The sequence below is a fragment of the Ruditapes philippinarum genome, unplaced genomic scaffold, assembly GCF_026571515.1.
Source record: "Ruditapes philippinarum isolate M1 unplaced genomic scaffold, ASM2657151v2 ctg4105_1_1_1_1, whole genome shotgun sequence".
Classification (NCBI taxonomy): Eukaryota; Metazoa; Mollusca; class Bivalvia; order Venerida; family Veneridae; genus Ruditapes; species Ruditapes philippinarum.
Genome location: NW_026862381.1, coordinates 289,045 through 313,688, shown reverse-complemented (window position 1 = coordinate 313,688; position 24,644 = coordinate 289,045). Strand labels below are relative to the sequence as shown.

The window sequence follows — 24,644 nt, the reverse complement described above, 5'->3', positions numbered from 1 at the left end:
AAGACATTTCATTGTATAACGTTTACTGAATTAATATCAATACGCTAATCTGCTAAACAGAACTGAAACTTAATGAGATTTATATCAACTCTAGTGTTTATTATCTACTTCAAGTGAGGCAATTAAACAAAGGTCACTACATTGCCGGGTTTTCTTTCCATAGCACGGATAATTATTATAATATCACATTTTCAACAAAACAATGGACATTAAATCAATCATTTCATACAATGTGTATCTAAACTTCAGTCTTACTTATGCAATATATTACATATAATATAAATGTCTAAACAAAGGCAATTTATTACATGCCCATACTTACTCCAGCTTCTATCAACTTTGTTAACATGACTATCTTCCCAACTTTCTCTTGCCATACCATTATCCAAAATGCTGACATATCGCCCATGAATTTTATTGTAGGCCCTACATTTACGAAAATCAAAAATATGATTTTAAAGAAACAAGTACATGTATTTTTGTAATGAATTAATTTAAAGAGGCCATAAAAGCTATTTAATATATGTGCAGCTTGTACAATAATATATCTTACAAGTCGTGTAACGTTTGTGTATAATGTAAGGTTTCGTTTTTTATTGTTCAACTATAGCTTTATAATTGAGAATAGTAATACAATGTTGTTCTGTTTATATGAAATTCAATGCATCTTTTATCATCTGAAGAAAAGAAATTGAGTACCAGTCGAAGCAATGTAGGCCTTCCTCTTGTTATAGCCCTGAAATAAATATAGATGTTTTATTGTGTTTGGATGTTGTTGCGTTTTTTAAATACAATTAAATAAATTAAAGTAGTCACATAAAACATATATTCTACGCAAGATTCTACACTAAATAACTATGACAACGTAGATGGTAGGCGTAAGTAGTTGCGTCTGTAACTATTGACTACAGACTCATCGTGATATGTTACTTTTCAATACTTGAATGTCCACTAAAGGGATTTGATATGTAGTAAAAATCTTATGTTTATCATTTATGTACCAAACATTTTACTTATCTGAGTATAGATTTTATAATACTGTTATTATTTTCTTACATCTATATAACTTGCGTTTATATAGTTGGTGTCACCTTCCCTTAATACAACTCTCGTGTCATCATCTAAAATTATATAATTCAACGTTGAATTTATTCAAGTTTTAGGTTCATTGGAATTTGAATTAAAATATAAGAAGAGAATCTTTATTAGAAGAAACAGCTTTTCTTTACTCAATTACATTTTTCATTTATGAAACTACATGTAACAATACAAATTGCATTATACGTGACTTTAACTTATCGTATGAGTTAAAATAAATAGCAAAACCATTGATTCATTTACTACTAATGCAGAAAAATTATCGTCGGTTTAAATCCATATCGAAATTTAAATGTGTTCGGATCAAAACAGTTTTACTCACATTACAAATTTCAATATTCTTGTCGAGATTTCATATGATACTTACATGGGAAGAGACCCTGATATCTGTTTTTAGGCATGTTTTCTTTTTTCTGCGAGTCATCGTAGGGCTTAATCAAGCCATTTGGTAATTGCTGAAAATGTATTGACAATTACATTAAACACGTATAATGCTAGATTAAATCTCTTTTGATTCTTTCCTTTTTGTTAATTTGAGGAGAATCAAATATAATCGTGTATATGGCCTAGCCTTACCTAGTCACACCGTGTCGAGACATTAACTGTTAAGTAAAAAAAAAAAACGAAAAACAATTAAACTATAAATTTCATTTGCAACAAATACTACCAAAGAAATTCATAGAAATCAACTAAGAAATATTTGAAACATAAACACGTCTATTCATGTGTCCGCAAAATAAAAATAGTGGATAACGTCGTACTTGAGTCAACGTTTAAAATATGTACCTGGAATTCGTTAACAAAGTCCTGTGTTGTCTTCTTTGCAACAAATTCTGGAAATTTGTCTATGGTTATTTTCCTCTGGTTTACCGCTAAAACATTGTAATAGGTGTCGTCTGTACATGTAGCAGTTTCAATTCCAGATTGGTAGACCTTTTAGAAAAATCAGGTATTTAAAATGTTCTCTTTTTAATGATTAAAAAAATCATATGCTTTCTATTTAATTGTTTCGATATATTTCAGTGCTTCAAAAACATAACAATCAATGGTAAAATGGCATCGAAGGAATGGTGAAACATCACAGCACAGTTTTGAACTAAATACCTTTAGAAAGGCCAGTTAAAATGCTTGGTAACTCGGCAAATGTCTGTTAAGCTTAAGAACAATCTGAACCTTTCACAAGAACTGAATTGTTGCGAACAAAAACTTACATTGTGTAAACAGTTTGAATACGAAGATCACACTAAATAGACTTACTCCGGAATAAAGAATAATTTGGGGTTTTCCAAGCTAACCCGGGGATAAAATCAAACTTTTACAGTTACAGATTCGAAAATAAGCACAACAGGTTGACTTATCTATTCTGATCAGTAGTTCACCGTAAAGCGTTAATGGAAAAAAATGTATCGGGGAATTTAGCATGAAAAAAAAACCACATATAACGAGTTTTTAATATGGCCATATTTTTCGAAGTCAGGTATTGATTTCATTTGTCTTCTTTTAAAAGACCCACAAAATCGTTCAAAGCTTTTATATCAATAATTACCATGTGACCAGTTTTATAGCGGCCAGTCTCCATGGTAACGGATTCCTCATCGGTAAAGCAATCCTCAGTAGTCTCTTGTTTAACCACCGTCATCTCCCTACTGCCAATGTCATTCTTGGTACACATGTTTCTCGCGGCAGAATCGTGGTTGATATAGTTAGAGGTGTTCTCAACACATATCAGATCCAGGTTATCATTAGTTGGCTTGCCTTTTGGAGGTGTGTCTGCTTCAGGAGTTTCTTTTTGTTTGTTTGGCATTGCGTATACAATTTCTTTTACATAGATAATAAAAATATAGATAAGTCAGGAAGTTCTCAAAACGCTTAATGTATTTATTTAATTTCAGAACATCTATCAATCAGTAATCATGAAAAATGAAGTTGCTTTATGTAAAAAAACATATTTATTGATCAATAATGACCATTTATAATGTTTATGACTGATTTATTAAACTCAATCAGAAATCATCTGAAATATTCATTTTCAAATACGTTTTTAGGTTAAAAGTATTTAAATTACATGTTATTATGTGTTACTCTTTCAGAATTTTTCAGAACACTGACAGAATTACCGATATTCCCTATGCTTATATATAGCTACTCATATTACATAATAAATAGACAAAGGTTTTAACTTGGTTTACCATTATCAGGATGGTTTGTAGGCTGTTGATTGCATACTGAAGCTATCTCCTCGTCAGCGTTCTTCTTCATCTCGCGTTTATCTCTTTGTATCTTACATCTTCATTTAGATAAAATATATTTGCTCTTTATAAGCCTTATTGTAGTTTATGTTTATCAAGCATATACGATGATGTTTGTTTAATATACACACGTATTGATGTTTATTTCTACCTTTATATGTTCAACTGTCAATATAAAGAATGAATGTTGTTTTTTGCAGATTTTAGTTTGTTTTCTGATTAACTGTTTTATCATTTTTTAGTTCTTTAGCTTTAAGTTTACTTTTATTTTATTAATTAATATTTATTGTATTTTTTCATTAATATATATCATCACTTACTTATTACTTACCTTCTTAAAAGAAGGATGGCAATTATTATAATTGCGGATATCGCAGCAGCGGTTGTAGCAATGATTATCACGATATTGGTACTCCAAATTCCATTTTGTATCGACTCTGCAAGTTGATGATAAAGCATGTGATATCTTATAAGAATTAATGAGTTTATATTAGAATGATAAAATATTTTACTATTTCGCTTGAGGAGAAATTTAACGTCAATATAGGACTCGTGATTCGGACAAGGATTTTGTGACACGTTTTAACATAAATATCTTGGTAGTCGTGATAAAACACACCACCACCACCACCACCACCATCAACATCATCATCATCATCGAATCATTTCATAACATTAAATAATTATGAAATTGCCAATACTATACAAACAGTAAACTTGTGTTCCTAATGAATTGGTACCATCTACATTGACATTTTAATTATGCCAGCATTAGTATCTATATGATTACTCACATTTTTTGATAAATTTTTAGTTAATTTGAAGAAAAAAAGTTTTGTTCATAAAACCCGATTCATATGTAACTTGCAGTAATTATTCAAGACTGACCTTGTAAATCACACTTGTCTCCTTTATATCCATCTATACAACCAAATAGACAAAAACCACTATCTTTGTTACAAGATGTATTCTGACAATTGCCGCTACAGTTTAGGTCACAAAAGTCGCCCAAATAACCTGGTAAACAATCCCCAATGCACTGTCCGTTCAAAGAATTACAACTCCTACCATTTTCATTTGCCAGACAATTACGATGACAAACGTATTCGCATTTTTTACCAAAACGGTTGGCATCACATGTTTTTCTAAAAGAACACGTTCCATTGTTCTGGAAGCATTCGTCATCTGTGCAGTCATCAGAACATGTATTGTTACACTTTACACCCCAGTGTCCCTTCACGCAGCCTCTGTCACATTCACTGGATTCAAATGTACAGGTTTTGTTCAAGCAATGATCTGGGCAGTCTTGATGACACGAAGTGTACTCTTGTCCATTTCGATCGATGATTTTCCTATATCTCCCAGATTTACAGGACATGCAATGGTGTGGGTTATTCCTTGCACATGTCTTGCAATTCTTTGAACATTGCCTTTCACAGTTGGTAGAATAATATCCCTCTATACATTCATCGCAAATGCCATTGTATCTACCACATGCTGTTCCCGGTTTACATCTTTCACACTTCTTTTGGCAGTTTTCTCCGGTAAATCCTTCCTTACATTCTGTACAACTCCCATTGCGTTCACAAATGTTCCCTTTACATGTAAGTGGACAAGTTGTATCACATTTTGATCCATATTTACCCTCTATGCAGCGATTACAACGATATCCTTGAAAATTGAGTGCACATTCACACGTCCCGGCATTGAAATCACAGGTGTGATTTTTACAACCAACTGAACATCTCCATTGACAATAACTGCCATATTTGCCACTGTAACAAGATGCACACTGCTTGTTATATCCATTTTGAGTTTTGCATTTACATAGATGTCGACCATCTGTACAGGTATTGCAATTTTCGTATGATGTACATGATGAACATTCCTCCTTACAACGTATACTACAATTGGTTTGTAATTGATGTCGACTATCGTCGTACAAACGACCAATGTAAAATCCATCTGCACAGATACCACATTTATGCAAAGATGAACAAGTTACGCAATTTGATGGGCATTTTTGACATGAATTATAGCTGAGAAAATATCCAGGTTCACATTGTTCACAAACATTATCTCTTGAACAAGTGACACAGTTTGTCATGCACGTCTGTTCACAATTCCTTCCAGTCGCGCATTCTTTTGACGCAAACGCTGGAACAATGATTACAGACTAAATCAAAACAGTGACTTTATCGATCATTAAAATCGCGTTTGGAGTCGAATGCGAGGAATTATATTATGATTCGAATCCGAACGACAAACATCAATTTTATTAAGCGATTAAATTGCCGATTTGGATACATTGTTTCAGGCACAAGAAGGCACATGAGTAAAACCATCAACGTTCCATAAGTAAGTCAAAAGTCTTCAGCGTGCTTAGACACTGTGCAGTGAGCCAACTACCTAAATCATACTACGGAGGTACATGCATGCAATAGTTTTATATCATTACTAGAAATGTAAAATACTTACAACTGCCAAACAGAACTGACATAACAACAATAATCCTCATGTTTTGTTTTTATATATACTGTTGAAGAGCTACGATATTTGCTGTAATAGAAATAGTATATAACAGAATGACTTTCATGTGTTACATTAATTTCAGATGAAAGAATGGCAATCAATTTATTCAGGAAAAAATTGTTGCTAGGTTGTTCAAGAATGTTATCCGTTGAGGGTTTGTTTTTTTTTTAGTTTTTCTTTTATTTTATTCATTTATTTATAATTGGATTGTTGTTTCGTTTTTTGTTGTTTTTTTTGTTACTTTTGTATATTTTTCTTTCCTTTTTTAATTTAATTTCCTTTAAATAATTGTGAAATAAAAAGTTGTGAAGAAGAAAATCCTTACCTGGTTTAAAATGTCCAGCAGAGAACCAAGTGTAATTATTAATAACGTCTCGTTTTATTTTCCTCCTCTTTTGCCACGTGTGTGACTTTTAAGTAGCTACTACATGTAGATAAAAATATCCATTTTATATTTTATGACTAAGTACTTTAATTATTCAAAATAACAGCTTATTTATAAAACTTTCAAGAAGTTTTCAAATAGAAACATGCAATGAGACAAGTGTGCCGAAATAATTAGCCATTCACTATTGAAAAGATCTTCAACTTCCTTGTTTTTCAAACCTTTTTTCGTGTCATATATACATGTAATAAGCGTTAATGATTCATGCAATGTGGTTAGCGGTCAAATGATCTTAGTACATATAACTTCTTTGTCAATGACAGAACAATGTTTCAGATTTTCTGTCTTATTATTTTTGCGCAACACTTGGGTATACTTTAATTCTTACCAGATATTATGTACACGTATGTTTTACAGTGTGGTTTAAAATTTATATAACAAAATCATCGACATTGTCTTTGACAGAATACATTTGCTCGTATATTACATAGAAAAACGACACGAATTACGTTTGACGTTACGATATCTTGGTACGAGTATTATTGACGTTTATAATTACATTTCAGAAATAGGATTTGCTGAACAATTTTTGTGACATATTACCCGGAAATTTTATCTAAATGATTTTACAAACGTTTTCTGCATTTAGCAAAATTAAAGAACGAACCTGGGTCTTATAAGTGTAAATGTTAGGTTTTAAACTAACTGTGTGAAATAATAACACATGAAGAACACAAATTACTATAATTGACAAATAAAAGCCTCTAAATCTAGATTGGCGGTTCTAGATGTTGATTGAATAAAATACTATCTAAGAAGTGTCTTGTCGATTATATTCTTACATAGTTTTCATATTGTGGCAGATATATTCTTTAACATCATAAATGTTTAGATGATTATGAAAGTATAAAAGTAATGGCTACAATATTAAATTGGTGTTCTGTGTTCTGTAAACGTATATCTTCTGAATCATTCAATTCAAGAAAACGACAGATCTCTCGAGAGTCTAAATCTTTGGTATGCAAAATGTCAGACCGATCATGTTTTTTTCTTTCTTTTTTTATTGATTTCGTCTCCTTGTCTTTTTTAAAAGTTTAATTGTTGTAATAACACATAATTTTTAAGAAGTCAGCTTCACATCTGTCATGAACTGTTATCTGTAAAACTTGGATTTTTTATGTTTTAACTGCGTTCAGATATGAATGTTAACACAAAACTACTCTATAAATTACATATGTTATTTTTTGTTAGAGAAAGGCGTGACATTGAAAATATCAATTTTATATATAAATTAACTAAAGTGTCTTAATAGTTTAGGAAATGAATTAGGAGTCTGATATTACAGAACAATGTTGTATAATACTTTCGTGATGGAGCTATTCGTGGTGAAAACCAGTCATGAAATACCTCCTAATGAGTCTATGTTTGGTAACCATGTTACTGTACATGAATTATTCATATTTAGTAAAACATGTTTTGATAAGGAAGTCAAAACACATCGTTTTTCCATCTCATTAATATAAATCTATCCTCAGCAATTTATGGTTCATTTAAAGGTCTGCCAAATGTATCAAGCTATAGATATGTTACAATGACAATAATTACCATCGTATCTCGGTTATTGACTTTTAAGGTTAAAGTAGTTTGATTACGTCTTAACATTTAAGTTAATTTTTTTGAAAACAAAACTCGTAATGAAGCTGTGTATTAATTTTGTTATACTTTAATTCTCGGGTTTATTTGTACCACTTGTAATTTTAATTGTAATTTAATTTTGTAATCCATAATCGCATACATTTTCATTAATAAAATATATCGAACACGTCACAATTGTTATTTTATTCGTTCTTAACATTTCCGCTTCAATTCTTTAAATAATAATAAGACTTATTTTAGATTTTAACACAAAAGATGTAGATGTACCAAATCCTTTAGTGTGGAACACTTAAAAGACACTTAAAAGATCCCAAGTAACCCTCATTGTCTTTAAATTATTTTGTTAAAAAATATTTTACGGTTAGTTCTAGGAAACACTCTAAGAAAAATGCACTAAGTGTACTTTATACGGACGTATTAATGTAGATATAAATGTAATGCTTTATCAATATGCAAAGATATATTGAAATCATGGAAATTATATAAATTGAAAAGAATAATAATCAAATAATAGCATGCACTCCGAATATAGCCTACTAAATGTACCGGGTTTGTTTTATTGTGTGTGTGTTTTTGTTTTTTGGGGGTTTTTTTGTTGTTGTTTTTTTGTTATGTATTTCGGTATTTTCATGCAGTTTCAGGGATATTAAGCTGAATTGGTGATCTCGTTATTTCAGACAAACATTATAAAATATCATTTATATATTCTTATGTTCTATTTAAGCTATTAAAACATCAAAGAATATTTAAAAAATGTACTACAAATATTTGTGCACATTATATGTAATCACTTAAATATATGAATTCATTTTTTATTGAAAAAATTGACTAAGACTTTTTAGAAAATGAATTTCTGATTACCTCCCTTTATTTACATAAAATGTTAAATTAAGTAATATCTTTATAAATAATGCTTGTTGGAACTAACAATATTGATCAATCTTAATTTGAGCATCGTATTTATGATATAAAACCATAAAAATTGTGTTACAGGACCTTTAATGCAATTTTCAAATCAATGTGAAATGTTGTTAAATGTTTAACGGGAAAGAGACTGTATATCAAAAAAAAAAATAACTAGAAATGTTTGTTCGCGATTCTCCTTAACATTGTTTAGGAATTTTGCCTGTTAACGTGGTGGTGGTGATGTTGGTAGTTTTCACACCGGATCACTGCAGTAAGCCACATTAAATATTCCAGAGCGCAGTTCAGGCACTGTATCGATCCTGGTCAGGCCGTCAAGCAGTTTACCAGTACTAGTTGCCTTCACTTTCGACTAATGTACATGCAATAGCAGAGGTACATTGCGAATGACCTTAGAAAAGAAAAAAAAATCATGATCAATCACAACGAAAGTGACATTCGCCGTCCGGATATCGAACCCTACAGTCTAAAGCTCTACCTATTGAGCTAAATTATACTCACCACCGGTTGCACATATGGGCGAGTCCTTCTGAAGAGTATTAGTAATTTTATATTTTAGAGGATAGTGCAATTATAGATAAAGAACGATGTCCCAGAAGCATCTTCTGGTTCTTTAGCGTGCCAAGTGTTTAAACACCCGTACACTGCACCTCGATTTAAGATCTTATCCGAAAGACTGATTGGTTATTTTGGTTTGCCAGCCCTGGAATCGAGCCAACAATGTCGTGAATACAAGTCTCGCACTCTAACCGATTGAGCTATGGGGGCTGGCGCCTGTAAACGTTTCAAAAGGGTCCTTTATATCATTTTACTTTTGTATGGCCAATGGGATTTTCTGATTTGAGTTTGTAAATTTAAAATGACTAATGAAAATCCTACATCTATTCAGTCGTTTTATGTATATTTTAAAGGAAATCAAAATGTTTTCAGACGCACACAGTCCGTAAGAATTTCACTGCAACGATGACGATTATCTTGAAAAATGTTTATTCGATAAACGTTCATGCAACCGCTAAACTAGTGATGTAATTTTTTACGTGCATTTGATATCTTTGCTACAATAAAATTGACACAGAAATACTGCTGTTTTTAATTCATAAACATACAGTATACAAATATCTATAAATGTATTTTGTGAATAATTCATAAACATACAATAAAAAAATATTTATATTTTGTGAATATTTAATTTTCCTTACGGAACTAAGTAAATGAACTCATTATGCATTCTGTCACTTAAATTTACCCGAAACAAACAAATATTTTGCACATATGCGTACAAGTAATAGAGTATCAACAGCAAAACTACTATGTAAAGAACAAAATTTATGGTCTTTCAATGCTATTTTATTTATGCCACTCGGCAATATTTTTCCTTACCGATCGTGTGAATGAGCTAATATTTTCACAAGTCTACTCTTTCAACAACACATTGTATCTCACATTCACATCAATATTATACAAAACCTTATATTATACAAATATTATTCAAAACCTTATATTATACAAATATTATACAAAACCTTATAGTATACAAATATTATACAAAACCTTATAGTATACAAATATTATACAAAACCTTATAGTATACAAATATTATACAAAACCTTATATTATACAACTATTATAACAAAACCTTATATTATACAAATATTATACAAAACCTTATAGTATACAAATATTATACAAAACCTTATAGTATACAAATATTATACAAAAACCTTATATTATACAAATATTATATACAAAATCTTATATTATACAAATATTATACAAGACCTTATATTATACAAATATTATACAAAATCTTATATTATACAAATATTAATACAAAACCTTATATTATACAAATATTATACAAAATCTTATATTATACAACTATTATACAACAAAACCTTATATTATACAAATATTATACAAAACCTTATAGTATACAAATATTATACAAAACCTTATAGTATACAAATATTATATACAAAAACCTTTATAGTATACAACTATTATACAAAACCTTATATTATACAAATATTATACAAAACCTTATAGTATACAAATATTATACAAACCTTATATTATACAAATATTATACAAAATCTTATATTATACAAATATTATACAAAACCTTATATTATAAAAAATATTATATCAAAAATCTTATATTATACAACTATTATACAAAACCTTATATTATACAAATATTATAACAAAAACTTATATAGTATATCAAATATTCTACAAAACCTTATAGTATACAACTATTATACAAAACCTTATATTATACAAATATTATACAAAATCTTATATTATACAAATATTATACAAGACCTTATAGTATACAAATATTATACAAAACGTAATATTATACAAATATCATACAAATATCATTAGAATCATGATTTATTATATAAAACAAAAACTGCGATAATATTTAGTAGATTAACAGATTAACAACTTATTATACTCATTATATTTTTTAATTTTTGAACAGCTTCGCAACTTGATGAGTCCATTTCTAAAGTCATTTATTTCAAACACTTTGTACAAGACAATAAGTATCTCAAATTTCAGTGACTTCAAAGAACATCTGATTCAGTGAATGCATTATTTCAGTAAACAGGCGCAGTTGATATATAGCTTCAACTAGATAGATATACCGTGATAATACAACATAATCGTGTATTACCCTCCAGACAAGGATATGTTGTTATTGTTTTTCATCGTGTATGTTATTGTTGATGTTGTTGTTGTAATTGTTGTTGTCCCAATGCAAAAACTATCATATGTTGGAATTTGACCTCATTGTTGTAATAATGATTCGGATTGCCTGTTTCTTCTGTAGACAAATTTCGTTTATCTAGTGTCGGTATAACTTGTTAGATGAAATAGAAAAAGTAACAAAGTAGAATGATATTTTAAGAAAATGATAAAATTGGTAACATGAAAATATGTAATTAATGTACATGTTTTTCTGTATATAACGAAAATTAGTACACCTATATTATTTTCAATTCATAGTGAAATTATCTAAATGTAATTTCACTTTAGCCAAAGTATATTAGAAAGGGAATGATTAGTTTATAACAAAGATGAATAAAAACTACAGCACAATGACGCTGTTACAATGTCTCATATTTTCAAACATGAAACATATGACGGGATGATTTGTGGATGACAAGAAAGAAAGTACATGGCGTTACATGCAAAGTTAAATAAATGGAGAATCTAAAACATATCTTTGCAACAACACAATTAACTTTTCAAACTGTTTTTCTATAACTTGGAAAACAAACCTCTAACGAAGTGTAGTCAGTCGAACATAAACGTGCTGTTTGACGGACGTCAGTGCCACTAATTGTTAGACTTTCATAGACTGTAGCGACATCATTTACTTTACCTGGTGTATTGTTATCGTCGGAGTAAGCCGGAACTGCTTCTTCGTTGTTGTTGAAATTAAACGATAAACAAGTTAAAAAGAAAACTAAAATGGACTTTATATATTTGAATTAGTATGTTTTTTAACTGATAACATGTGGTTTATTTACATTAAACAACTTTATTGCACATTAATAAAATTCATCTTATCACAATTTATATACATCTTTGTACAGGTTATAATTACAATTTATAGCCCTTTCTGATTCCTAAATCTTGTTATCTATCAAAATAGACCGGTAACGTTTTTTTTCTATTTTTAGAAACAGTGATCTTGACACTGTCCCTGATGGTGGCACAAACAATCCCAAAAAAGAGATATCTTCGTATGTTTGCTATTAGCCAAGTTTGATTACAATATGGCATTGTGGTAAAAAAGGTATCGATACGCCTTACTTTAGTTATTGTCCAGAAAACGTTGTTGTTTTTCTTCAATTTTCAGTAACAGTTTTACTTGAACTTGACTGTTGTGGTGGGTCCAATAACAAACCCAAGCCAGGTCTCTACATACGCTTGCTACACACCAAATTTGAACATAATATCTCAATCCTAAGTCTACTTTTTATTTTTTTAGTAGAAGTGACATTCACTATGGGTTCCAAAAGCAATTTTTAGCAAGACCTCTTGCCTACTGCAGTTTGCTTATAAAATATTAATCCTGGGATTAAAAAGCAATGCAAGACCAGGTCTTTACATGAGCCCGTAATATACCAAATCATCTTTCGAAAACCCGTTTTCTATTTAAAGAAACAGTGACCTTGAACCTTGGGAATCAAAAAGGTTTTTGAAAGGTTATAAGCTTGATATATACCAAGTTTGATCACAATTTCTCATTCCAAACTCTAGTTGTCGTCAAAAACCATTAAATGGACCGATCTGCCAACAAGCTTTCTTCCTCCCCCATCCCTACCCCAAATTCGGTCTTGGTATAAAAAGGATTTCACTATAATAAATTTACCATTATCAGATTGGTTTGTAGTCGGTTCAATGCATACTAAAGCTGTCTCCTCGTTACCGTTTCTCTTCACATTTGACTTGTTGTGCTTGTTGGGCTTGTCTCTTTGGTGTTTACATTTTCTTTTAGATTAAACATGTAATGATAAAAATATTTGACTTTTATAAGCCTTCCGAAAGTAATTTTAGTAAGAACATTTCTTTTAACATTTATGTTCTTTTTTAAAACATTTATTCGTATATTATCAAATAAATCAAATATTGAATGACATTTGTGTAGATTGATGTCTTGTTTTCAGTCTTTTTTCATTGATTTCTAAAAGTTTGTCCCTTTGGTGAATCATTAACTTAATTTAGTCAATATATACTGTTGTCAATATTTACCTTCTTAAAAGAACGATAACAAGTATCATGACTGAGGTCAGACATGCCGAAGCGATTGAAGCGCCGACAACCAAACTGAAACAACTCCCTGTTCCGTGTTGTATAGACTCCGCAAATTGATAATAAAGCATATGATATCTTGTCAGAATTTTCAACGTCACTACCATTTTGAATCATGCCTCACATTTTTTTCATTTCAAATTGTATAAATAAAACATGTTACATATGACAAAAGATGTTCTACATTAAGGTTATTATAGTTAAGTATTCCAGTGACCAGATATTTTTCTCTTCAGGAGAACACTATTATAACGTTATCATAGCGCTCATAATTAGATCAAGATTTCCGCGGAAAGTTTTTTTAACACCGATATCTTAAAAATCCTGATTCAGGTTTTGGACAATTTCTTTTACTTATAAAACATACGCATCTCGAATCGTTACTTAAAATAATTAAGATACATATTGCATGAGTTATTAAAATAGTAAAACTATATTACATAATAGTGTTCCAAAGTTAAAAGGCACTGTGTTTATAATGAGTAGATGTAATCTATATTTGCATTAAGTTTGTGAATGCAATATATTGCAGTAATATATTATAATTGAGTGTTAAGCTTTGTGTTAGTTTTTTAGAAATTTAGTTTCATGCAATTCATACGAAACTTAGAGTAACAGTATTTTGTTAAGACTGACCTTGTAAATCACACTTGTCTCCTTTATATCCATCTATACAACCAAATAGACAAAAACCGCCATCTTTCTGACAGGTCATCTTCCGACAATTGCCGCTACATTTAAGGTCACAAAAGTTGCCAAAATAGCCTGGTACACACTCCCTTATGCAATGTCCGTTTAAAGAATTACAACTCTTACCATTTACACTTGCCACACAATTACGATGACAAAAGTTTTCGCAGTTTTTACCAAAACGGTTGGCATCACATGTTTTTCTAGAAAAACACGTTCCATTGTTCTGGAAGCATTCGTCATCTGTGCAATTATCAGAACATTAATTGTTACACTTTACACCCCAGTGTCCCTTCATCGCAGCCTCTGTCACACTCACCGGAATCAAATGTACAGGTTTTGTTCTTGCAATGATCTGGGCAGTCTTGATGACATGAAGTGGTATTCTTGTCCATTTCCTATCGAACATTTTCCTATATCTCCCAAATTTTACAGGACATGCAATGGTGTGTGCGTTCATTCCTAACAACATGTCTTGCAATTCTTTGAACATTGCCTATCACAGTTGGTAGTTATAATATCCCTCTATACATTCATCGCAACATGCCATTGTATCTACCACATGCTGTTCCGGTTTACATCTTTTACACTTCTTTTGGCAGTATTCTCCGGTAAATCCTTCCTTACATTCTGTACAACTCCCATTGCGTTCACAAATGTTCCCTTTACATGTAAGTGGACAAGGTGTATCACATTTTGATCCATACTGACCCTCTGTGCAGCGATTACAATAATCACCTTGAAAATTGTGTGTACATTCACACGTCCCGGTATTGAAATCACAGGTGTAATTTGTACAACCAACTGAACAGCTCCCTTGACAATTACTGCCATATTTGCCACTGTAACAAGAGGTACAGACGTTGCTAAATTCGTTTCGAGTTTTACAATTACATAGATGTCCACCATCGGTACAGGTATTGCAATTTTTGTATGATGTACATGATGAACATTCCGGTTTACAATGTACACTACAATCGTTACTTATTTGAAATTGACTATCGTCGTACCAGCGACCATTGTAATATCCATCTTTACAAAAACCACATTTATCCAAAGATGAACAACTTACGCAATTTTTGATGGGCATTTTTGACATGAATTAAAGCTGAGAAAATATCCAGGTTCGCATTGCCCTTTTCCTGCTTCTCACTTTGATTGGTGGTATTGAGCCAAATCCCGGCCCCGGTCCCGGTACGAGGAGGGGTAGTATTTCAAATGCACGCAGTGCTGTAACTAGATCAGGTGGGAGAATCGCAGAAAATCCAAGAGGCCAACAGGAACGTGAAAATGATACATTCTCAAATACACAGTCAATTAGTTTGAATAGTTCTCAATCTACTCTTAATACGTGGTTTCCTACTGTAACACAGGCTAGTCCAATCAATAACTCTGATGCAGCGTCTCGTTCAACTGGAGCAACAAGTAATTCAACCAACAGTCCTGTGCGAAATACACCTGTAAATGACACTAGGCCCATGTCTATTTTGTTTTTAGATATACAAGCTCATGTTCGCGGTTTAGACAGGAAATTTGACACAACTTGAGCAGTCCATTTAATGACTTAAAATCAGAGAATTTTAAAACTACGTGAGGCAAAATGTAAAACTGACTGGCAAAGTAGATAAATTAGCAACTCTTGTTAACGAGCTAGAAAAATTTCAAAATAATTCTCCTAAACGAAAAACACGAACAGCTTGAAAGTCAGTCTAGCGCCAAAACCTTATATTCTATGATATAAAAGAATCGCATAAAAGAAACATGGGGAACAATCCGAGCAGGTAGTACGTGACTATATTCGTGGATGAGCTTAGTATGAACGAATCCGATATAAGAATAGAAAGAGCCCACATCGTTTTATATAGTAAAAAAACAAGCCTCGCCCCACTTTATTGTTAAGTTCTCCTTCTACAAAGACAAGTAAACTGTGCTGAAGAAGTATCGCGAAATCACCAAGGGCAGCGCGAAATCAGCGTAACCATGACGACAACATTAGTGACCCAGGGTCAGACCGGCACAATGATGTTTCTTTCTTCCGGTTCAAATGTTAGGATAAGTGAGGACTTCCCGAAACGAGTTAGAAATATACGTGCCCTTTTAATACCTTTTCTAAAAGAGGCTATTAGCAAGGGTGAAAATGCGTTTTTACGATATGACAAACTCGTCATAAATCATCGTGTTTATTCATACGACAGTGAGAAAGAACGTCCATTTCCGGTTACAAGATAGGAGATCGGCAAGGTCCCAAGTACCAACAATGACAACTGTCTTCAGTCTTTACAAAACACTAATGTTATTCACCATGAAACAAAATTTGGGCATCACTTCCGCAATGAAAATGACTATTCTATAAATATTGATTTAAAGATGTGTTCCTGGAATATTGAAGGATTAAAAAAATATTATAATGATTTTAGCTTTCAGTCATACTGTTCACGCTTTGATATATTAAGTTTCTGTGAAACTTGAGGTGTTTCAAATGATGAATTCGAAAACTTTTTACCTTGATATACAAACTTTAACTTTTGTAGAAGAAAGAAGAATACAGCTGCACGTGGTTCCGGAGGCGTGACGGTTTTTGTTAAAGACTGGTTGATCAAACGTGGGTCTATAAAACGTGTATTTGAAAATATTACTGAATGTGTAGTGCTATTAATAAGTGCTGAATCTATGATTTATGTGAATGATATTATTCTTATATTTACATATGTATCTCCAGAATACTCGTCTATTTATTCGATTGAAGATAATAATGGTATTTGAAATTTTGAATACAAGTATTAGTCAGATTAAATGTTAAATATCCCGATGCAGAATTATTTTTGGCGGAGACTTAAATTCACGTATAAAAAACTTCAATGACTTTGTGTTAGATGATAATCTATTGTTTATATTTGGTGATGATTGTACCATACCCAGAAGATGATTTTTAATATGCCTAGATTATCTAAAGATACAGAGTTTAATCGTTTTGGATTATCACTTATTGAATTATGCTGTTGTACATATGGTATACATGTTTTTTAATGGAGATTTTTTTGATGATATTCCTGGTAACTATACTTGTTTTAGCAAATATGGAGCCAGTGTTGTAGATTTATATGGCAGCTACTACTAGTTTGTTTAAATATGTAACATTTTTTAAAGTTGATAATTAATGACGAGTCTGTACATTTTCCTATTATTTGCCATTTTTCATTCCCTTCTATAGGTAGTCAAAATCAGTATAATTTTGAAAATGGGGAGAATATGTCACCATGGCTGAAGTATAAGTGGAAATCAGAATTCAAAGAAAATTTTATAAATAAACTTACGCCCAAGTTTCAACAATTTGATGAAATACGTGTTAATTCACAGAATAGAACTTTGTCCTCGTTTCTTCTAGACTTTTTAGATATCTTAAAAGTTTCTGCAGATGATATGAAATGTAAACATCACAAAAACGTATCATCTCAACCATTATGGTGGGATAACCAATGTCAAATTCTAAAAAGAGATAAAACCGTTTTTCTTAGACAGTTCCGGGTTTCAAATGAAAGAGATGATTTAATAAAATATAAAACGTCCAAAACAAATTTAAAGCACTATGTAAAAATAAAACAGTATTTCCACTGCAAAGCTAAACGAAAGCTGTTGATTGATTCCAGGAAAAATGCAAACAATTCTGGAATATTCTTAAAAAAGGTAATAGTAAAGAAAATGTAGATTCTTTAATAACATGTAATGAATGGTATGATTATTTTAAATTACCCTTGAATCCTGTAACTGGGGGAAATAGTTCTATCGATGAGCAGCCCGTGGTCAATGTAAATCGTAATTACTTAAATTGTGACGAAATTAACGTTCCTATATCTGATCTAGAAATAGTGCAAAGTATAGACCATTTACGTGCTAACCGGTCGCCTGGACCTGATGGTGTCTGCTTAGAAATGTACAAACATTTTATTCATATAATTTTACCATTTTTGAATGCTCTTTTTAATGAAATTTTTGAAAACGGAAACTTCCCAGAAGAATGGAGTCAAAGTATTATCACTCCAATACATAAGAAAGGTTCTAAATCAGATCCAAATAATTATCGAGGTATTTCTTTAATAGATTCCCTATGTAAAATATTTGTTAATATATTAACTATTCGTCTTACTAAATGGTGTGATAACTATAATGTAATTGATGAGTCTCAGGCTGGATTTAGGAAAGGCTATTCAACAATTGATAATATTTTTACTCTAATGTCTTTGATCCAGAAGTACTTATCGAAGAAACGGGGTAGATTTTATTGTATATACATAGATTTTGCCAAAGCTTTTGACAGTATTCAGCATCAAAAATTATGGGACGCTTTTTCTAGAAATAAGATCAATGGAAAATTTTTAATGATAATAAAATCTATGTATGCAAAACTTAAATCATGTGTTAAAGTTGATGACAAACTTACAAGCTTCTTCTCATGTGATATTGGAACAAGGCAGGGCTGTGTTGGAAGTCCGATAATTTTTTCACTTTTCATAAATGATCTAGTTACTTTTCTGCATGAAAAATGTAATAGAGGTATTTTTGTATCCAATGACATTGAAGAGTTGATTGCTCTTATGTTTGCTGATGATGTGTCTAGCTTTTCTGACACCGTTATAAATCTACAGCAGCAAATAAATTACATTGAAGATTATTGTAAATCTGTTAAGATGAAGATAAACTTAAGTAAAACGAAAATCATTGTTTTTAGAAATGGCGGTGTTTTGAAACAAACTGAAAAATGGTTGTTTAATAATGAACCTATTGAAGTTGTTCCATTTTACAAATATTTAGGTGTATTTTTCACACCAAAGTTAGTATGGTCTAAAACACAAGAAATGCTTGCACTACAAGGACTAAAAGCTTCTGCTTGTATATTCAATTTTCAAAGACAATTTGGTCACATTGATCCTATTGATATGTTCAAAATTTTTGATTCAATGGTAAAACCTATATTGTGTTATGCGTCAGAAATCTGGGGTTATAATTATGTTGATAAGATTGAATCTGTACAAGTTAAATTCTGTAAACAATATTGTAACTTGTCACAAAATACAACAAGCTATTTTGCTCTTGGTGAATGTGGAAGATTACCTCTCTGTACTATCTATATGACAAATTGTGTTAAATACTGGTTAAAACTGACACGTATGGAGATCATAGGTACCCAAAACATTGTTATTTGATGTTAAAACGACTACACGAATCTGGACGGAAAACATGGGCTGGCAACATTAAAGATATGCTTTTTCAATTTGGTTTTGGATACGTATGGATCTCTCATGATGTCGGTGATGACTTAAATTTCATTAATATGTTTAAGCAACGCTTATTTGATTGTTATTCACAAAACTGGCATAATGCTGTTGATTCTTCTCCTAAAGCATTACATTACAAGTACTTTAAGACTTTACTTAATGTTGAAAGATATTTAAGTTTAGATTTAGCATATAAGTATAGAAGAGCTTTTTCTAATTTTCGCTGTTCATGTCATAATCTTATGATAGAGAAAGGTAGACATATTGGAATAGATAGAGATTTAAGATATTGCTTTCATTGCCTAAAGACAAATATTTATGTTATTGAGGATGAATATCATTTTTTCTTTGAATGTTCACTATATAACAATATTAGAGCTGTCTATTTTAAAGATACATGGTTACATCATCATTCCCACCATTTATTTTATTCTCTCATGTCATCAACAATAATAAATGAAGTAATATCTATTGCTAAATATATATATTATGCAATGAATGTAAGAAAGGAAGAGCTAAATACTGTATAATTATTTAAAAATTCAATTCATTACATCTAGTAACAAATGTATTTGCAATTTATCACTCTGCTGTTTGATGTATTGTTGTACTTTGTATTTTGGGCCTGAGGCCTATATTACTAGAAATAAACTGAAACTGAAACTGAAACTGAATTGTTCACAAACATTGTCTCTTGAACAATTGCGGCAGTTTGCCATGCATGTCTGTTCACAATTCCTTCCAGTCGGACATTCTTTTGACGCAAAAGCTGGGAAAATGATGACAAAGTAAAGTTCATGTTTACTATATTAAACGTAGCTGTTATACAATAAATTAGCAATGTGTTACAAAAGAGATGGTTATGGTATATTATCCAACCAGTAATAATCACAGTTTAATATAATATAAAATTTCTTTTTATTTAAGAAATATGATATGCAAAACAGTGTAATTTTACCGCTCAATAAAATCACTGTTTAGAGTTCGAATTCGAGATTTATATCACGAGGGCGGCGTAACGCGAGTGATATATAATGATGCGCATCCGATTTGGATATATTAATTCGACTCTAACACGACATCCCCGTACCTAATATTAATTTAAATTGCACCTGATTTGTTTCCGTTCTTATGTTCAGCGTAATGTATTTTAGTGGTTAAGTCTCATGTATAATCATTACGTCACATGTGTAAATATGGAACGTCAACAGTGGTTACATTGCATAATAGCACACACTCGGTTCTTCTATGCTCAATAGGAAAAACAACGGGTCCTGTTAGAATTATTTATTTTCGGGTGGGTTGTTAGTCACACCAATCATGTCATATTGTGATTTTCTAGCAGGAAAAAACCCTCCGTACATTTTTTTTCACACGAAAGAGGTCCCATGAGTAAAACCATCGACGTTCCGTAAGTAATTTTCCTGAAATTAGAGAGTCAAAAGTCTTCAGCGTGCTTAGACACTGTGCAGTGAGCCAACTACCTAAATCATACTACGTAGGTACATACATGTAACATTTTTATGTAATTGCATTGTTTGAATACTAGAAATAAAATACTTACAACTGCCGAGGAGAACTGACATAACAACAATTATCCTCATGTTTTGTTTTATGTATACCTTCGAAGAGCAACGATATTTGCTGTAATAGAAATTGTCTATAACATAATGACTTTCACGTGCAACATTAATTTTAGCTAAAAGAATGGCAATCAATTTATTCATGATAGAGATTTTGATATGCAGTCCATTAATATTATCCCTTGAGTGTTTTTTCTATTGTTTTCTGGTATCTTTTTGTTTACTTATTACAGGTATGTTGGCATGTTGTTTTGTTTCTTTTGTTCCTTTTTTACTTTTATTTTATTTCATTTGATCTAAATAATTGTAAAGAAGAAATTCTTACCTGGTTTAAAATGTCCAGCAGAGAACTAAGTGTAATTCTTAATAAGGTCTTGTTTTATTTTCCTCCTTTATCCACGAATGTGGCCTTTATGTAGCTACTACATGTAGTTAAAATATGGCCAATGTATATTTTATGACTAAGTACTTAAATTATTGCAAAATAACAGTTTATTTATAAAACTTTGCAAGAGGTTTTTAAGTTTAAACATGCAATGTGACAAATGTACCGAGATGATTAGCCATTCACTCTTAATTAAATCTTGAACTTCCTTGTTTCTCAAACCTTTTTTTCTAAATAATGCTTGTGTCATATATACATGAAATAAGGTTAAATGATTTAAGTACATGTAACTTCTTTTTTTTTCTTTTTTTTCAATTTTTTACACAATACAAAACATTTATGCATATACATACAATATATGAGATAAACGTATAAGGAGGAATAAGAGATTACTTTTTAGAATCTACAAAGTTTATAAATATAATAAAGGTAATAATTACAGAGTTGACAAATTTTTAATACCAGACTTATTTTAGTATAACATAAGCAAAAGATTCATTTTCGGAAACTTTACTTTACAATATTACAGAACTTATTTGACATAAAGGAGAAATTCCAATTTTCAATGAACTTATATTGAAAAAAAAATGTCATTGATTCAAGGGAAACAAATCCTACTATCTTAAAATTGATATCCATTTAAGAGTTGCACCTCTTGTCATGAATACTTTATGCATTTATATCATGAGAAAGATTAAAAAAGACCAAATGTCATTCAAGGTGTTTAAAAAAATAAGATACAAAAAGGGCAGTGGGTGCAATACAGAGTGGATCAAGCCTAAATAAATGATCTTAAAACATTAGTCTCAATTAGGCAGCAAAGAAATATATTTTCCCCATAAATTGTCAAACTTTGAAACTTTATTTTGTTTTTTTTGCACTATATAATTGTGTTCTCAAAAGAATAGCGACATAATTTTTAAAAAGTTGAACGCTTGGAACTGTGTTCTTTAATTTGCATCTATAAAGAGTATACTTTCCCAGCAGAATTAAATTCAATGTTGCATTATCTAAGTGTTCAATGCCTAGAATAATATCTGTTAAGGACCACTGTGTGTTAACATCTGTACATTTTGAATTTATCCATGATTTTATATCTTCCCAAAAAGAAGAACTTAACTGGCAATCCCAAAATAAATGTTTTATAGTTTCAATATGATTGTTGCAAAAAGAACATGTATTAACATCTTTTATTCTCATTTTATGTAAAAGATAATTTGTTGCCAGTATCCTGTGATTAACTTTATACTGAAACCATTGTAAATTTGAATCCTTTGTAATATTAAAAGGGAGCCTATAAATGCCATTCCAATTAAAATCATTATTCAAATTGAGTTCATCTTCCCATTTTCTCTTAGCAGTAGATGATATATTTGCTCTAAGAATATAATCATAGATTTGTCTACATCCCTTCTTTTGACTATTGATTATCTTGATCATTAAAGGCTGAATAGGCATTTCCTCTTTCTGATGTAGGTGTCTTAAAGACAGCTGATTTAAAAATCTCCTAATAGACTCTATAATGTTTTGATACTCTAAAAAATTGGTATTTATATCAAACTTAGTTAAAAATTCATCAAATGAAAGCAAATTTCCTCTATTGTCTAAGAAGTCATTAACCAATATAATACCACAATTTACATATCTTGAGAAACAAACAGAAGAACCACCTATTTTAAACATAGCATTATGCCAAACTGGAAGTGAGCAAAATTCACTCCAGTTCCTGGGGTACTGCTTATGTAACTGTATGAGCCCAGTAAAAACATCTTTCCAAAAATTATTTTGCACTGTCTGAAGTTTATTTATCAAAAATTGGTCTCCATATTTACTAATATTTGATATAAATGGGTACATATTATTAACAAAATTAAAGTATTTGGTATTATACATTAAAATTCTTCTTATCCATGTAACTTCTTTGTCAATGACAGAACAATGTTCCAGATTTTCTTTCTTATTTTTTCTAGAACAGCATTGGGGTATACTTTAAGTTTTGCCTGATACTTATGTACACGTACATTTTACGATACATTGAGGTTTAAAATTTATATTACAAACAGAACCATGAACATTGTCTTTGATAGAATACATATGAGCCGCGTCGCGACAAAACCAACATAATGGGTTTGCGACCAGCATGGATCCAGACCAGCCTGCATCCGCGCAGTCTGATCAGGATCCATGCTGTTCGCTTACAAACTCTATAACAAGTAGATAAATCAACAGCGAACAGCATGGATCCTGATCAGACTGCGCGGATGCACAGGCTGGTCTGGATCCATGCTGGTCGCAAACCCATTATGTTGGTTTTGTCGTGACGCGGCTCATATGTGCTCGTATATTATATAGAACAACGACACTATTGCGTGCGATTTCACCATATAATGGTACGAATACTATTGGCGTTAATCATTACATTTGAAAAATAGGCTATACTGAACACTTTTTGTGACTTATTGCCAGGAACTACCTTCTAAATGATTTTACAAATGTTTTCTGCATTTAGAATAATTAAAGAAGCTTGGTCTGAATGTAAATGTGTTAATGTTAGGTTTTAAACTGATTGTGTGAAATTATATCACATGAAGAACACAAATTACTTTCAATGACAAATAAAGGTCTCTCAACCTAGATGGGTAGTTCTGAATGGTAATTGACTAAAAATACTATCTAAGAAGTGTCCAGCCGGTTAAATTGTAACATATTTTTCATATTGTGACAAATATCTTCTTTCAGGTCATAAATGTTTAGATAATTATAAATGTAATGGCTAAAATATTAAATAAGTGTGGCTGTGTTCCATGTACGTATATCTTCTGAATCGCTCAAATCAAGAAAACGACAGATCTTTCGAGAGTCTGAATCTTTAGTATGCAAAATGTCAGAACGACCATTGTTTCTTTCTTTCTCTTTGTTTTTTCTTCATAATCATTGTATTTTAATTTTAATTTTTTTTGGAACAGTATTCTTGATTTTCAAAGAGGTCAGCTTCACATCTGTCATGATAAGAACTTTTTCCCTGTAAAATATGGATTT

At 31.0% G+C, this 24,644-nt stretch overlaps 2 protein-coding genes across 5 annotated transcripts in view; both read right to left on the bottom strand.

Annotated features, from left to right (window-relative positions):
• The window catches only part of LOC132718935 (receptor-type tyrosine-protein phosphatase kappa-like), a 35,396-nt gene extending 13,754 nt beyond the window's left edge, over positions 1 to 21,642 (bottom strand). Inside the window, exons 1-11 of one of the 3 annotated variants that reach the window (XM_060702641.1) lie at positions 21,546 to 21,642; positions 21,202 to 21,281; positions 4,236 to 5,504; positions 3,680 to 3,784; positions 3,288 to 3,389; positions 2,645 to 2,916; positions 1,885 to 2,031; positions 1,466 to 1,553; positions 1,057 to 1,121; positions 700 to 736; positions 323 to 426 (exon numbers count right to left, since the gene is read on the bottom strand). In XM_060702641.1, the coding sequence (XP_060558624.1) occupies positions 323 to 426; positions 700 to 736; positions 1,057 to 1,121; positions 1,466 to 1,553; positions 1,885 to 2,031; positions 2,645 to 2,916; positions 3,288 to 3,389; positions 3,680 to 3,784; positions 4,236 to 5,504; positions 21,202 to 21,241 (2,229 nt within the window). In that variant the 5' untranslated portion in view covers positions 21,242 to 21,281; positions 21,546 to 21,642. Of the gene's footprint in view, positions 1 to 322; positions 427 to 699; positions 737 to 1,056; positions 1,122 to 1,465; positions 1,554 to 1,884; positions 2,032 to 2,644; positions 2,917 to 3,287; positions 3,390 to 3,678; positions 3,785 to 4,235; positions 5,505 to 5,825; positions 5,907 to 6,204; positions 6,395 to 21,201; positions 21,282 to 21,545 lie in introns of those variants that run through there. The other 2 variants (XM_060702642.1, XM_060702640.1) reach the window with 2 other exon arrangements.
• LOC132718936 (uncharacterized) lies at positions 12,083 to 14,788 on the bottom strand. 2 transcript variants are annotated; one of them, XM_060702643.1, is made up of 4 exons: positions 14,312 to 14,788; positions 13,615 to 13,724; positions 13,235 to 13,353; positions 12,083 to 12,277 (listed from the first exon to the last, which is right to left on the bottom strand). In XM_060702643.1, the coding sequence occupies exons 1-4, from the start codon at positions 14,387 to 14,389 to the stop codon at positions 12,102 to 12,104; spliced, it is 483 nt and encodes a 160-aa protein (XP_060558626.1). In that variant the 5' UTR covers positions 14,390 to 14,788; the 3' UTR covers positions 12,083 to 12,101. The 2 variants fall into 2 exon arrangements, with proteins under 2 accessions (XP_060558626.1, XP_060558627.1); XM_060702644.1 differs by having other exon boundaries at positions 12,083 to 12,274.
• Positions 21,643 to 24,644: the final 3,002 nt, after the last annotated feature.

Excerpts from the sequence above, each read along its gene's own strand:
- LOC132718936 (XM_060702643.1), bottom strand. The coding sequence starts at position 14,389 with ATGACCTGTCAGAAAGATGGCGGTTTTTGTCTATTTGGTTGTATAGAT. Across the intron at positions 13,354-13,614 it reads GTTATCGTTCTTTTAAGAAG|AAAATGTAAACACCAAAGAG; the intron begins GTAAATATTGAC and ends TTAATCTAAAAG. Across the intron at positions 12,278-13,234 it reads TACAAACCAATCTGATAATG|AAGCAGTTCCGGCTTACTCC; the intron begins GTAAATTTATTA and ends ACAACAACGAAG.